Source organism: Tachypleus tridentatus, unplaced genomic scaffold (assembly GCF_004210375.1).
Source record: "Tachypleus tridentatus isolate NWPU-2018 unplaced genomic scaffold, ASM421037v1 Hic_cluster_1, whole genome shotgun sequence".
NCBI classification, from domain to species: Eukaryota; Metazoa; Arthropoda; class Merostomata; order Xiphosura; family Limulidae; genus Tachypleus; species Tachypleus tridentatus.
This window is the reverse complement of record NW_027467777.1, coordinates 22,502,450-22,517,734: the sequence shown is the minus strand read 5'-3', so window position 1 is coordinate 22,517,734 and position 15,285 is coordinate 22,502,450. Positions and strand designations below refer to the sequence as shown.

The window sequence follows — 15,285 nt, the reverse complement described above, 5'->3', positions numbered from 1 at the left end:
AACTTTTCATAAACAATTTTAAGTGTAACGAAAGTAATATTTTTGCTGCAAAGTTTCACCTAGCACAGATATGCTTTCACTTCATGAGAAATTCAACAAAAAATACATTAAACATTTCAAAGTGTCAATCTTTATTTAAAATGTTTTTATATAAATACATTATAAACAGAATATTTTACTGTTTGTACTTATAAATAAATAAATATATGTATACATATATATATATATATATATATACATATTTATTTATTTATAACTATTTTGTTCTAATCGTTATATTTGAATATCTTAAAACATTTGCTTTATTTACAACTTTTTATTTCAATGGTATGTATAATAATTTATCTTCAGACAGCGAACTGTTCAAATGTATGAATATGTCCTTTTTAAAATGCTCTCTTCTCATGTTTTAATGCCACAAGTGTCACAATACCCTTCGACTTTCGTATATACATATATACTCCGCCTTTGATTTTTTACTATTCCAAATGAATATTTTTTCAAACACATACGTAAATTTACATTTTAATTTCTGGAGTGCATATTGGTGTACAAAACACATTTTAGTACCAGTAATAAACACCTTTATAACACTAAATCTGTTAGTTTTCTTTAACTGGACACTCATTGTTGGACTTTACAACTTCTTCAAGAATATTTCGCTGAACCACAAACCGTAACTTACAATACAAACCCTATATCTCAGATTGTTCTTTTAAACACGATAACCATCTTTACCGTTAATACTTGTGTATTTAAGAATAAGCAAACTAGTGATCGAAATGTCACACGTGTTTTAAAATTTGTCTTCCTTATGAGAAAAGCTGTAAGTTGTAACAAAATAATGCTTAAAACACAGACTTGCGATGGTTTCATCGTCTTTGCGCTGAATCCCAAAATGATATCTATTTTATTCCATCGCGTACGTATTTTCCACGAAGTTTGTTTATTTTTGAATTTCGCATAAAGCTACTCGAGGGATATCTGTGCTAGTCGTCCCTAATTTAGCAGTGTAAGACTAGAGGAAAGGCACCTAGTCATCACCACCAACTCTTGGGCTACTCTTTTACCAACGAATAGTGGGATTGACTGTCACATTATAACGCCCCCACGGCTGAGAGGGCAAGCATGTTTGGCGCGAAGGGGATGCGAACCCGCGACCCTCAGATTACGAGTCGCATACCTTAACACGCTTGGCCATCCCAGACCATATTTTCCACGAAACGTTAAAACGCCATATATATATAAAAGACCACAACATGTAGTTTTGAGACTAAAATATTTAGATTTCACAAAAATAAAATCAGGATGAATTATGGTACATTTTCGTTCGACATCAAATGTCCTTCCCTTTTCCTCAGTTTCTTTATATTTTTGTTAGCACACATAATAATAAAAAATTGTAAAGGAAATCATAATGCGATCCAAGAAAGTTTTTCTTCCTCATTTGTTTAAAAAATATTTACGTGATAGAAACAAAAGTTATTTTTTGTGTCGAAATCTGCATAGGTTAATTTTGGAAAATCCATTATTAAAATCAAACAATTTTTATGAAGTTTACGTTCGCACGTCTGTATAATCAGTAAAAAGAACTCTAAATGAAACTGTTAAAAGCCTCAATTGGTTTAAAGAATAAATTATATTTCAATCTATAGTCTGCAATTCTACTACCTGTAGTGAACAAATGTTCTATATATGCCATACATTTAAATGACGAAAATTAATATGACAAAATAAAATAATTACAATTACAGGCGGCGTCTTTCGTCCCTGTTACCATGTGACAGCAGTAAATGTTCGGATTACAACACGAAAATTAAGTACTCGATTTCCCTCGATAAACACAGCAGATAGCCGGATGTGGTTTTGCTATAAGAAAACACACACACACATCTTTGTCCTTATTCACTCGTGGTCGTAGTTTTTCACAGGAAAAAAAAAAAAAAGAGTCCGTGCACGTGTGTTTAATGCACATCGTATTATCTGCTGTGTCCGCTGAGGACAGTCGAATTTTAGCATTGTAATTCTCTTAGTGTACTTCGTTGCTTTGGTGATAATTGTATATAGAATGATGGAAGGAGTTACTTGTTCATTATTGGTTAAACATGATGTACAACTGCACTTCTTTCAAATTATTGTTTATAAAGAGTCAATATATCCTCCTATCTAATATGATTAGATATGTTGGTCTTCTTATAACTCGGCAAATATTTGTTAAGGCCTCCGATCTTATAAATATTAATACCTTAACCCTGACATAACTCATATTCAGTATTTGAATCATATTAAGATTTTTCTCATTTATTTGATTTTACTTAAATTTATTACAAATGAGTGAAATATTTCCATTCCAGCCTCAACAATGAGATAAGATTAAAAGTAATGTAAACTATCTTTACTATTAAAGTAAACTTAATATTAGATTGGTTCACAATAAAATTTACATTTATTTAATTATACGTGTCTCACTGCATTGAGAAAAAAAAATTCTGCTAAATATAACGCCAATCATGTAAGTCAGCGCCCCATACAAAACGCATTCTGTGTTACGATATTACACAAACCTGTACTCTCACTTAACAATATAACTTGTATGAATTACTCGAAACGCGTAAACGACATACGAAATGTGCCTGTAATTGTGATTATCTTAATACGTAGAAAACCCTCAGACTATGAATTTAAAACAAAAGTGGATAATGGATTAGTTGAGTTTCATGGAAAAGCTACTCAATGGTTAATTTTCAGCTGGCACTCTAGAACAGGTCTGGGCAACTTCATGGTCACTGCCCACATGTGGCCAGTGGACAGCACAATTGTGGTCAGCTCGAGTTCAGGAATCAACTTTTTGCATTATTTTTTATCACAAATTTGGCAATCAGTAACTGGATGTCTAAGTAGGTTAAGGCGCTCGACTCGTAATACAAGGGTCGCTGGTTCGAATCCCCATCGCACCAAACATAATAGCCCTTTCAGCCGTGAGGGCGTTATAATGTGACGGTCAATCCCACTGTTCGTTGGTAAAAGAGTAGCGCAAAAGTTGGCAGTGGGTGGTGATGACTAGCTGCCTTCCCTCTCGTTTTACACTGCTAAATTAGGGACGGCTAGCGCAGATAGCCTTTGTGTAACTTTGCGCGAAATTCACAAACACTATTCTGATAAATGAATATCTTCAAAATTTAAAAATAACAATTTCAAAATTATTTTCCATGTTTAGATCCACATGGGTGTGCGAGTCAACATTTTCAATGCAAGATTTTATCAAGTCTAGATACAGATCTCGGCTTACTGACGTAAATTAGAGGCAGAGTTAAGATGTACATTGCGCATAGATATTAACCCAAATTTCACGAAACTTGTTAATGAAAACCTCCATCAATTTTCACGTTGAAGGTTAGTTGAAATGTAATTATTTTGATTAAACTAACATATTTCTTTTTACTTAATAATGTGGCCAACGTTTTCATTAGCCACAGTTGTTGTGGCCACTATGAAAAATACGTTGCCCACCCCTGGTCTAGAAGGAAGGCAGGTGATCAACGCCAACTACTCTTGGGTTACTCTAATCAAATGGTGGAATCTCAGCCCGCTCTCTTCTTATTTTCAACTACTCTTGGGTTACTCTAATCAAATGGTGGAATCTCAGCCCGCTCTCTTCTTATTTTCAACTACTCTTGGGTTACTCTAATCAAATGGTGGAATCTCTCAGCCCGCTCTCTTCTTATTTTCAACTACTCTTGGGTTACTCTAATCAAATGGTGGAATCTCTCAGCCCGCTCTCTTCTTATTTTCAACTACTCTTGGGTTACTCTAATCAAATGGTGGAATCTCTCAGCCCGCTCTCTTCTTATTTTCAACTACTCTTGGGTTACTCTAATCAAATGGTGGGATCTCTCAGCCCGCTCTCTTCTTATTTTCAACTTATTGGGTTCTCTAATCAAATGGTGGGATCTCTCAGCCCGCTCTCTTCTTATTTTCAACTACTCTTGGGTTACTCTAATCAAATGGTGGAATCTCTCAGCCCGCTCTCTTCTTATTTTCAACTACTCTTGGGTTACTCTAATCAAATGGTGGAATCTCTCAGCCCGCTCTCTTCTTATTTTCAACTACTCTTGGTGGAATTACTCTAATCAAATGGTGGAATCTCTCAGCCTCAGCCCGCTCTTCTTATTTTCAACTACTCTTGGGTTACTCTAATCAAATGGTGGAATCTCTCAGCCCGCTCTCTTCTTATTTTCAACTACTCTTGGGTTACTCTAATCAAATGGTGGAATCTCTCAGCCCGCTCTCTTCTTATTTTCAACTACTCTTGGGTTACTCTAATCAAATGGTGGATTTTCATCTCTCAGCCCGCAGCCTCTTCTTTCTTATTTTCAACTACTCTTGGTTACTCTAATCAAATGGTGGAATCTCTCAGCCCGCTCTCTTCTTATTTTCAACTACTCTTGGGTTACTCTAATCAAATGGTGGAATCTCTCAGCCCGCTCTCTTCTTATTTTCAACTACTCTTGGTGTTACTCTAATCAAATGGTGGAATCTCTCAGCCCGCTCTCTTCTTATTTTCAACTACTCTTGGGTTACTCTAATCAAATGGTGGAATCTCTCAGCCCGCTCTCTTCTTATTTTCAACTACTCTTGGGTTACTCTAATCAAATGGTGGAATCTCTCAGCCCGCTCTCTTCTTATTTTCAACTACTCTTGGGTTACTCTAATCAAATGGTGGAATCTCTCAGCCCGCTCTCTTCTTATTTTCAACTACTCTTGGGTTACTCTAATCAAATGGTGGAATCTCTCAGCCCTCTCTTCTTATTTTCAACTACTCTTGGGTTACTCTAATCAAATGGTGGAATCTCTCAGCCCGCTCTCTTCTTATTTTCAACTACTCTTGGGTTACTCTAATCAAATGGTGGAATCTCTCAGCCCGCTCTCTTCTTATTTTCAACTACTCTTGGGTTACTCTAATCAAATGGTGGAATCTCTCAGCCCGCTCTCTTCTTATTTTCAACTCTACTGGTTGGCTCTCTTCTTATTTTCAACTACTCTTGGGTTACTCTAATCAAATGGTGGAATCTCTCAGCCCGCTCTCTTCTTATTTTCTTACTCTTGGGTTACTCTAATCAAATGGTGGAATCTCTCAGCCCGCTCTCTTCTTATTTTCAACTACTCTTGTTACTTAATCAAATGGTGGAATCTCTCAGCCCGCTCTCTTCTTATTTTCAACTACTCTTGGGTTACTCTAATCAAATGGTGGAATCTCTCAGCCCGCTCTCTTCTTATTTTCAACTACTCTTGGGTTACTCTAATCAAATGGTGGAATCTCTCAGCCCGCTCTCTTCTTATTTTCAACTACTCTTGGGTTACTCTAATCAAATGGTGGAATCTCTCAGCCCGCTCTCTTCTTATTTTCAACTACTCTTGTTACTCTAATCAAATGGTGGAATCTCTCAGCCCGCTCTCTTCTTATTTTCAACTACTCTTGGTACTCTAATCAAATGGTGGAATCTCTCAGCCCGCTCTCTTCTTATTTTCAACTACTCTTGGGTTACTCTAATCAAATGGTGGAATCTCTCAGCCCGCTCTCTTCTTATTTTCAACTACTCTTGGGTTACTCTAATCAAATGGTGGAATCTCTCAGCCCCTCTCTTCTTATTTCTTATTTTCTCTCACTACTCTTGGGTTACTCTAATCAAATGGTGGAATCTCTCAGCCCGCTCTCTTCTTATTTTCAACTACTCTTGGGTTACTCTAATCAAATGGTGGAATCTCTCAGCCCGCTCTCTTCTTATTTTCAACTACTCTTGGGTTACTCTAATCAAATGGTGGAATCTCTCAGCCCGCTCTCTTCTTATTTTCAACTACTCTTGGGTTACTCTAATCAAATGGTGGAATCTCTCAGCCCGCTCTTCTTATTTTCAACTACTCTTGGGTTACTCTAATCAAATGGTGGAATCTCTCAGCCCGCTCTCTTCTTATTTTCAACTACTCTTGGGTTACTCTAATCAAATGGTGGAATCTCTCAGCCCGCTCTCTTCTTATTTTCAACTACTCTTGGGTTACTCTAATCAAATGGTGGAATCTCTCAGCCCGCTCTCTTCTTATTTTCAACTACTCTTGGGTTACTCTAATCAAATGGTGGAATCTCTCAGCCCGCTCTCTTCTTATTTTCAACTACTCTTGGGTTACTCTAATCAAATGGTGGAATCTCTCAGCCCGCTCTCTTCTTATTTTCAACTACTCTTGGGTTACTCTAATCAAATGGTGGAATCTCTCAGCCCGCTCTCTTCTTATTTTCATTTTTACTCTAATCAAATGGTGGAATCTCTTTACTCTAATCAAATGGTGGAATCTCTCAGCCCGCTCTCTTCTTATTTTCAACTACTCTTGGGTTACTCTAATCAAATGGTGGAATCTCTCAGCCCGCTCTCTTCTTATTTTCAACTACTCTTGGGTTACTCTAATCAAATGGTGGAATCTCTCAGCCCGCTCTCTTCTTATTTTCAACTACTCTTGGGTTACTCTAATCAAATGGTGGAATCTCTCAGCCCGCTCTCTTCTTATTTTCAACTACTCTTGGGTTACTCTAATCAAATGGTGGAATCTCTCAGCCCGCTCTCTTCTTATTTTCAACTACTCTTGGGTTACTCTAATCAAATGGTGGGATCTCTCAGCCCGCTCTCTTCTTATTTTCAACTACTCTTGGGTTACTCTAATCAAATGGTGGAATCTCTCAGCCCTCTCTTCTTATTTTCAACTCTCTTGGGTTACTCTAATCAAATGGTGGAATCTCTCAGCCCGCTCTCTTCTTACTCTCTTGGGTTACTCTAATCAAATGGTGGAATCTCTCAGCCCGCTCTCTTCTTATTTTCAACTACTCTTGGGTTACTCTAATCAAATGGTGGAATCTCTCAGCCCGCTCTCTTCTTATTTTCAACTACTCTTGGGTTACTCTAATCAAATGGTGGAATCTCTCAGCCCGCTCTCTTCTTATTTTCAACTACTCTTGGGTTACTCTAATCAAATGGTGGAATCTCTCAGCCCGCTCTCTTCTTATTTTCAACTACTCTTGTTACTCTAATCAAATGGTGGAATCTCTCAGCCCGCTCTCTTCTTATTTTCAACTACTCTTGGGTTACTCTAATCAAATGGTGGAATCTCTCAGCCCGCTCTCTTCTTATTTTCAACTACTCTTGGGTTACTCTAATCAAATGGTGGAATCTCTCAGCCCGCTCTCTCTTCTTATTTTCAACTACTCTTGGGTTACTCTAATCAAATGGTGGAATCTCTCAGCCCGCTCTCTTCTTATTTTCAACTACTCTTGGGTTACTCTAATCAAATGGTGGAATCTCTCAGCCCGCTCTCTTCTTATTTTCAACTACTCTTGGGTTACTCTAATCAAATGGTGGAATCTCTCAGCCCGCTCTCTTCTTATTTTCAACTACTCTTGGGTTACTCTAATCAAATGGTGGAATCTCTCAGCCCGCTCTCTTCTTATTTTCAACTACTCTTGGGTTACTCTAATCAAATGGTGGATCTCTCAGCCCGCTCTCTTCTTATTTTCAACTACTCTTGGGTTACTCTAATCAAATGGTGGAATCTCTCAGCCCGCTCTCTTCTTATTTTCAACTACTCTTGGGTACTCTAATCAAATGGTGGGATCTCTCAGCCCGCTCTCTTCTTATTTTCAACTACTCTTGGGTTACTCTAATCAAATGGTGGAATCTCTCAGCCCGCTCTCTTCTTATTTTCAACTACTCTTGGGTTACTCTAATCAAATGGTGGAATCTCTCAGCCCGCTCTCTTCTTATTTTCAACTACTCTTGGGTTACTCTAATCAAATGGTGGAATCTCTCAGCCCACTCTCTTCTTATTTTCAACTACTCTTGGGTTACTCTAATCAAATGGTGGGATCTCTCAGCCCTACTCTTGGGTTACTCTAATCAAATGGTGGAATCTCTCAGCCCGCTCTTGGGTTACTCTAATCAAATGGTGGAATCTCTCAGCCCGCTCTCTTCTTATTTTCAACTACTCTTGGGTTACTCTAATCAAATGGTGGAATCTCTCAGCCCGCTCTCTTCTTATTTTCAACTACTCTTGGTTACTCTAATCAAATGGTGGAATCTCTCAGCCCGCTCTCTTCTTATTTTCAACTACTCTTGGGTTACTCTAATCAAATGGTGGAATCTCTCAGCCCGCTCTCTTCTTATTTTCAACTACTCTTGGGTTACTCTAATCAAATGGTGGAATCTCTCAGCCCGCTCTCTTCTTATTTTCAACTACTCTTGGGTTACTCTAATCAAATGGTGGAATCTCTCAGCCCGCTCTCTTCTTATTTTCAACTACTCTTGGCCCGCTCTCTTCTTATTTTCAACTACTCTTGTTACTCTAATCAAATGGTGGAATCTCTCAGCCCGCTCTCTTCTTATTTTCAACTACTCTTGGGTTACTCTAATCAAATGGTGGAATCTCTCAGCCCGCTCTCTTCTTATTTTCAACTACTCTTGGGTTACTCTAATCAAATGGTGGGATCTCTCAGCCCGCTCTCTTCTTATTTTCAACTACTCTTGGGTTACTCTAATCAAATGGTGGAATCTCTCAGCCCCTCTCTTATTTATTTTCAACTACTCTTGGGTTACTCTAATCAAATGGTGGAATCTCTCAGCCCGCTCTCTTCTTATTTTCAACTACTCTTGGTTACTCTAATCAAATGGTGGGATCTCTCAGCCCGCTCTCTTCTTATTTTCAACTACTCTTGGGTTACTCTAATCAAATGGTGGGATCTCTCAGCCCGCTCTCTTCTTATTTTCAACTACTCTTGGGTTACTCTAATCAAATGGTGGAATCTCTCAGCCCGCTCTCTTCTTATTTTCAACTACTCTTGGGTTACTCTAATCAAATGGTGGAATCTCTCAGCCCGCTCTCTTCTTATTTTCAACTACTCTTGGGTTACTCTAATCAAATGGTGGAATCTCTCAGCCCCTCTCTTCTTATTTTCAACTACTCTTGGGTTACTCTAATCAAATGGTGGAATCTCTCAGCCCGCTCTCTTCTTATTTTCAACTACTCTTGTTACTCTAATCAAATGGTGGAATCTCTCAGCCCCTCTCTTCTTATTTTCAACTACTCTTGGGTTACTCTAATCAAATGGTGGAATCTCTCAGCCCCTCTCTTCTTATTTTCAACTACTCTTGGGTTACTCTAATCAAATGGTGGAATCTCTCAGCCCGCTCTCTTCTTATTTTCAACTACTCTTGGGTCTCAGCCCTCTCTTCTTATTTTCAACTACTCTTGGGTTACTCTAATCAAATGGTGGAATCTCTCAGCCCGCTCTCTTCTTATTTTCAACTACTCTTGGGTTACTCTAATCAAATGGTGGAATCTCTCAGCCCGCTCTCTTCTTATTTTCAACTACTCTTGGGTTACTCTAATCAAATGGTGGAATCTCTCAGCCCGCTCTCTTCTTATTTTCAACTACTCTTGGGTTACTCTAATCAAATGGTGGAATCTCTCAGCCCGCTCTCTTCTTATTTTCAACTACTCTTGGGTTACTCTAATCAAATGGTGGAATCTCTCAGCCCGCTCTCTTCTTATTTTCAACTACTCTTGGGTTACTCTAATCAAATGGTGGAATCCTCAGCCCCTCTCTTCTTATTTTCAACAACTCTTGGGTTACTCTAATCAAATGGTGGGATCTCTCAGCCCTACTCTTGGGTTACTCTAATCAAATGGTGGAATCTCTCAGCCCGCTCTCTTACTTTCAACTACTCTTGGGTTACTCTAATCAAATGGTGGGATCTCTCAGCCCGCTCTCTTCTTACTTTCAACTACTCTTGGGTTACTCTAATCAAATGGTGGGATCTCTCAGCCCGCTCTCTTTTATTTTCAACTACTCTTGGGTTACTCTAATCAAATGGTGGAATCTCTCAGCCCGCTCTCTTCTTATTTTCAACTACTCTTGGGTTACTCTAATCAAATGGTGGAATCTCTCAGCCCGCTCTCTTCTTATTTTCAACTACTCTTGGGTTACTCTAATCAAATGGTGGAATCTCTCAGCCCGCTCTCTTCTTATTTTCAACTACTCTTGGGTTACTCTAATCAAATGGTGGAATCTCTCAGCCCGCTCTCTTCTTATTTTCAACTACTCTTGGGTTACTCTAATCAAATAATGGAATCTCTGGCCCGCTCTCTTCTTATTTTCAGCTCTTGGGTTACTCTAATCAAATGGTGGAATTCTCAGCCCCTCTCTTCTTATTTTCAACAACTCTTGGGTTACTCTAATCAAATGGTGGGATCTCTCAGCCCTACTCTTGGGTTACTCTAATCAAATGGTGGAATCTCTCAGCCCGCTCTCTTCTTACTTTCAACTACTCTTGGGTTACTCTAATCAAATGGTGGGATCTCTCAGCCCGCTCTCTTCTTACTTTCAACTACTCTTGGGTTACTCTAATCAAATGGTGGAATCTCTCAGCCCGCTCTCTTCTTATTTTCAACTACGCTTGGGTTACTCTAATCAAATGGTGGGATCTCTCAGCCCGCTCTCTTCTTATTTTCAACTACTCTTGGGTTACTCTAATCAAATGGTGGGATCTCTCAGCCCGCTCTCTTCTTATTTTGCGATAAAGGGCGTGAAGCACGAATCGACAATTTAACGTTCATACCTACTAGGGCGTGGCCCGTTAACTCATTTGTTTATAGCATCATGCTGATAATACGAAGGTTGTGGGTTCGATCCCCATGTTATCCACTTTTTTCTTTCTAGTAAGCAGTGTTATGAAATGTTCAAGCCTATTTCTCCTAATTTTGGAGGAAGAGGTCAAACGCACCTGTCTTCCACGACACAGAGAGCAAGATACTATATAGGCACATCTACTTCAAATCACTGATGCAAATTCTTTGAAAGCAGTTAAGTAATTTCATACAAAGTGATTTATTTACAAAATATTTACAAAACTTCAAACTGTAACAATCCATATAAACCATCTACATTTCAGGTCCACTATGTAAAACAATAACCATATGCAAAATCGCACATTAAAAAAACTGTACAACAAAAAAATATACACTCCAGGTGTCATATTAACATTCGCCTTTTGTTGACTGTTTAATTATTGTCTTAAGACAATTTATCTTAAACACCAATAGTTGCATATAAAGAGGTGGCAGTCAAGAACCTTGGTTTAAAATAGTTTAATCCTAGAAAATAAAATGTAATTAAAAAACAACATTTGGTAAAATGTAATAAAAGTAGATTTAGTGTCATGCTAAAAGATATTTTTATAATTATTAACTTTCAGAAACTTCATTTGATCTGAATTAAGGTCCTCTTGTTAATGTATGGTCCCAAAAGTTTGTTTACTTTGATAATAAGAAGCCATGTCTATAAAACGAGTTACTATAATATAAATTATATTATTAAGTTATTTACTATGAGTGGTCCTCGTGCTTTAATGAGTTAGCTAACACTATAAAATTTCAGATCCAATGTCAATTTTATTAATTATCTGTTAGAGCCACTTAAAATTACTATATGACAATCTAAAAGTTCAGAGTACTTTGTTTGATTCCATAATTAGTTTACCCAAATTAGATTAAATTAGTGTCTTAATAGAAAGATTTATATGGCAGTCTCATGGGGAAAGTGTCAAAGCACCTATTATATAACATGCAAACTTATTTGCTACGTAGATCGTTTTAAAATTATTTTATATTAGATTTGAAAAAAATTACAAATAAATAATATGCCCCCCATGATAAGAAATCCTTAAGAAATACACGTGATATTTAGTAAAGCACTAACTCTACAATATAAATTTGTTCAATACAATAAACAATCTGAATGTTAAAATTTACTTTTTCACGATCACATTTATCAGATATTGTTTGAGATCAGCTATCACTTCTTCAAGTCTCTGAACTCTAATCCTTAACATATTGTTTTCAGTATCAAGATGTTCAGCTTGGACTTCCATTTCTCTTTCCTTTTCTTTTCTCGTCATTCTCGATTTACGAGAAGCTTCATTATTTTTTTTCCTCATTGTATGATAACTGTTGTCCGAAAAGGTTGGATTCTCTGTGAAACTGTGTTTTGGAACCTTTATCTTGTGTTCAGTACAAAAGTTTTCATACGAAGAAAATGATTTATGACTTCTTTTCCCCTTTACTTTGACACTTTCCAAGGTACAAACAGAATCTTCAGAAGTTGAAAATTCCTCAAGGACAGTATGTGATGTACATGAATGTGCATCATTATCATCAAATGATGGTGAAGATACACCCGGGAACGAAAACACATCCTGTAATCAATTGGAACAAATACTTTAAAATCAAATACATTTAAATTGCTTTTAGTGCAAGTTTCAAATTGAATGTTTAATATCTCTTTTCAAAACATAATAATGTTGTAAGTTAGATAAGTTACAACAACCTTTATATCTAGGCAATGCTTGTTTTATTTTTTTGCTTTCAGTCAAGATTAATTCTGGATGATCCATTTTATGAAAACAGTTTTAAACCTTATGGTAATTACAGAACTGTTTATGGTAAAGGAAACACTAACATTAAAGAAGTTAAAAACTCTCTTTACCTGTTGCATTAGTCCTGACAGGTCTTGGAACTCTTCATTATTATCACAAAAATCATTCACAGAAATGACAGAAGACAGGCTTTCAGAACCACTAGCTAATAAATTTGGGGTTTTCAGTGTGGTCAGAACAGAACTCTCCCTTAGCTGACTACTGGAAGAGAGAATGGTATTGTCTGATGAACTGATTTTGGAGCAGACTCCTGTAGTCAGTACAGAAGACTCGTTAGTATTATCGACAGTAGGTCCAGATGTGTTGTACAAAGCATTAAGTGAGTCGTATGAAAATTCTGAAGAAACATTTAGTTCTTTATCATTCGATGGATGACTCTGATATTGTTTTTCTCTCATAGCAGCATCGAAAGCAGCCAAGTCTTCTACTAGTAATAATTCTTCTAAATCCAGGTCTGGCCCTGTGTTTGTCGTCATGATGTCATTTAAATTTGTTTTCTCTGTAACAAGAAAATATTTAATAAGTTTATGATCTATATTTATCAAACTGAATATCAGAGAATACAGACATGTGTGTTATATAGACACTTGATCACAGTTTAAAAGAACAATATTATATGTCAGTACAAATGTGCCCAATCCATTAGCTATGATTATGTACTACTGCCTGATCCACTAGTTTATACTATTACAAGTTCTGTATAGCACAAGACCAATTTCAGTGTTAGATCAAAACATCCCTTCACAGATCCTTCCCCATATGCACACATTAACTCTCAAGTGCACAGAATTCCATAAAAGTACAGTTGGTTGTATTCACACAAGTATTGGAGGGCAGAATAACACTTACACTAATTTCAATCAAAATAGCTACAAACTTTGATAATGACAACTGAAGGCCTATATTTACGTTGTTTTTCATCTTCATAAAAAAGTGTCAATATTTTCTTTCTGATGCTATTTGCTACGCCACAAAATAATTATTTTACTGTATAAATATTATTCCACTGGTCATACGTTTTCAGTAGTACAATGTTGAATCTGTTGAGTAACTAGATAGATGCACGTGATTGTCTGACCCTTAAGATCTATATAAATTTCACACTTAGAATTGTCATTATTATGAGTTAAAAATGCAAATTTTAATAATGTTACATTGTGTATAAAATATGTTACAAAGATAAACAGCATATCACTTAATGTGTGTGTAGCTGCTGCTGGACTTTTAACTAACAAGTATTTTGAAAAATACATCATATAGATTGTACTAAACACAAATATTCACTTCTACTTACAACTGATAAGTAATTCTATTAGCCTAAAGTCTAGAAGTACAATTATAGCTAAAATTATTAATTGTAACAATATGAAACTCCTAGTTATAGTAATGTAAAATCTCTTAAATACATTTTGATCAATCTAATTTCACGTCATTTCAGTGTTAACATGTTACTGTTAATAGTGTTACATACAAACAACGTGTTGATGGCCCACTGCACTGTTTACATACAAAATTACTGGGAAGTTAGATACACGAGTAGTTTTATTCATCAAAACTTTAGCTTTCTTATTATTAGGTTAACGGGTGAAATAAAAGTATAGGTTTCTTATATTTTCAGCTTTACATCTGCCCTGTTAACTTTGATGTCTAGACTCACCTAGCCTAACGAACTCGTCAGAAAACAAATCGTCAGAATCCACTCCTTTAGTAGTGAATGTTTCTGGGTTGCTGGGATAAAAATCCTGGTCGGAATTTTCAAACAGTTGATACACATGTCCAACACAATGATGCTTTATGTCCGTTCCTGAAATTGCCCACAGTGACATCTTCCAAGTTCAACTTTCACTCTGTAAATACAGCCACACACAACGTTAAATACATTTCCCCCACATTCTACGCACGTACTGAAGTTGGAACTACACATGAACCTGTATGTATATACTAATAAATAGAGCTTAAAAGTATAAAGTGTAATATGGACTCTTAATATACAACATATATATATAATATATATAAATATATAATCTGTTCTTTTTAATATGTATAAAACTAAACTTTTCTTGTACTAACCTCTACTTCTACTAATAATAATTCCAAATTACGTTTTGCAAATTTAAACGACACGGCCTTCTATGTTTGGGACTGTCCTACGATCCACTCACGTAAACACTTCCCAACTACCACCACAAGACCGTTTTACGTTACACAATCGTCTTACAATCCTCTTAAATAACTTCAGAAAAGGATAAAATTAGCAATGACATCACTAGCATCCAATCCACGAAGTTCCTTATGATGTAATTGTTTTCAACCAATAAAAACGAGGAATGTATTACTACGTCGCATTCTACGATGGTTTCAATTCCAAGAAATTTGGTCGTGTGCGGAGCCTTATTAAGAACATTATTTTGTTTGTATCTGTACAGGTATTAGCACATTGGTAATAAATATACAATCAATTGTAATTGGAAAGTATTTATCGAAAACGTTTTCAACTTGCCAGTCATATTGAATCAAATGAAAATATACACCAGTAGAGACAATAATTCTATAATCAGCTTATTTACTTTTTTAAAAATAAAAATATCACGTTTTCAGAGTATAGACAGCCTTACCTAGAATAACGTATCTAGTACATAATTCTGGGGTAATTTTCAATTATTCCGTCATCGATTATTGTTCCTTTAAGATAAATTATTATAATTACTTTTCAATAAGGTTTTAATACTTGTGGAATCATTGTTACCGAAATGTA

General features: G+C 36.4%; 1 protein-coding gene across 2 annotated transcripts; it reads right to left on the bottom strand.

Annotated features, from left to right (window-relative positions):
- Positions 1–10,905: 10,905 nt before the first annotated feature.
- Positions 10,906–14,746, bottom strand: LOC143241974 (uncharacterized). Of its 2 annotated transcripts, none has more exons than XM_076485308.1 (4): positions 14,633–14,746; positions 14,188–14,377; positions 12,581–13,029; positions 10,906–12,290 (listed from the first exon to the last, which is right to left on the bottom strand). In XM_076485308.1, exons 2-4 carry the CDS (start codon positions 14,354–14,356, stop codon positions 11,844–11,846), a joined length of 1,065 nt encoding a protein of 354 aa, XP_076341423.1. In that variant the 5' UTR covers positions 14,357–14,377; positions 14,633–14,746; the 3' UTR covers positions 10,906–11,843. The 2 variants fall into 2 exon arrangements, with proteins under 2 accessions (XP_076341423.1, XP_076341422.1); XM_076485307.1 differs by having other exon boundaries at positions 14,601–14,745.
- Positions 14,747–15,285: the final 539 nt, after the last annotated feature.

What these genes read in the sequence shown, in the direction of transcription:
- LOC143241974 (XM_076485308.1), bottom strand. Translation starts at nt 14,356, where the DNA reads ATGTCACTGTGGGCAATTTCAGGAACGGACATAAAGCATCATTGTGTT. An exon ending in TGACGAGTTCGTTAGGCTAG is followed by an intron (nt 13,030 to 14,187) that starts GTGAGTCTAGAC and finishes TTCTTGTTACAG; the next exon opens with AGAAAACAAATTTAAATGAC. An exon ending in TGTCAGGACTAATGCAACAG is followed by an intron (nt 12,291 to 12,580) that starts GTAAAGAGAGTT and finishes AATTGATTACAG; the next exon opens with GATGTGTTTTCGTTCCCGGG.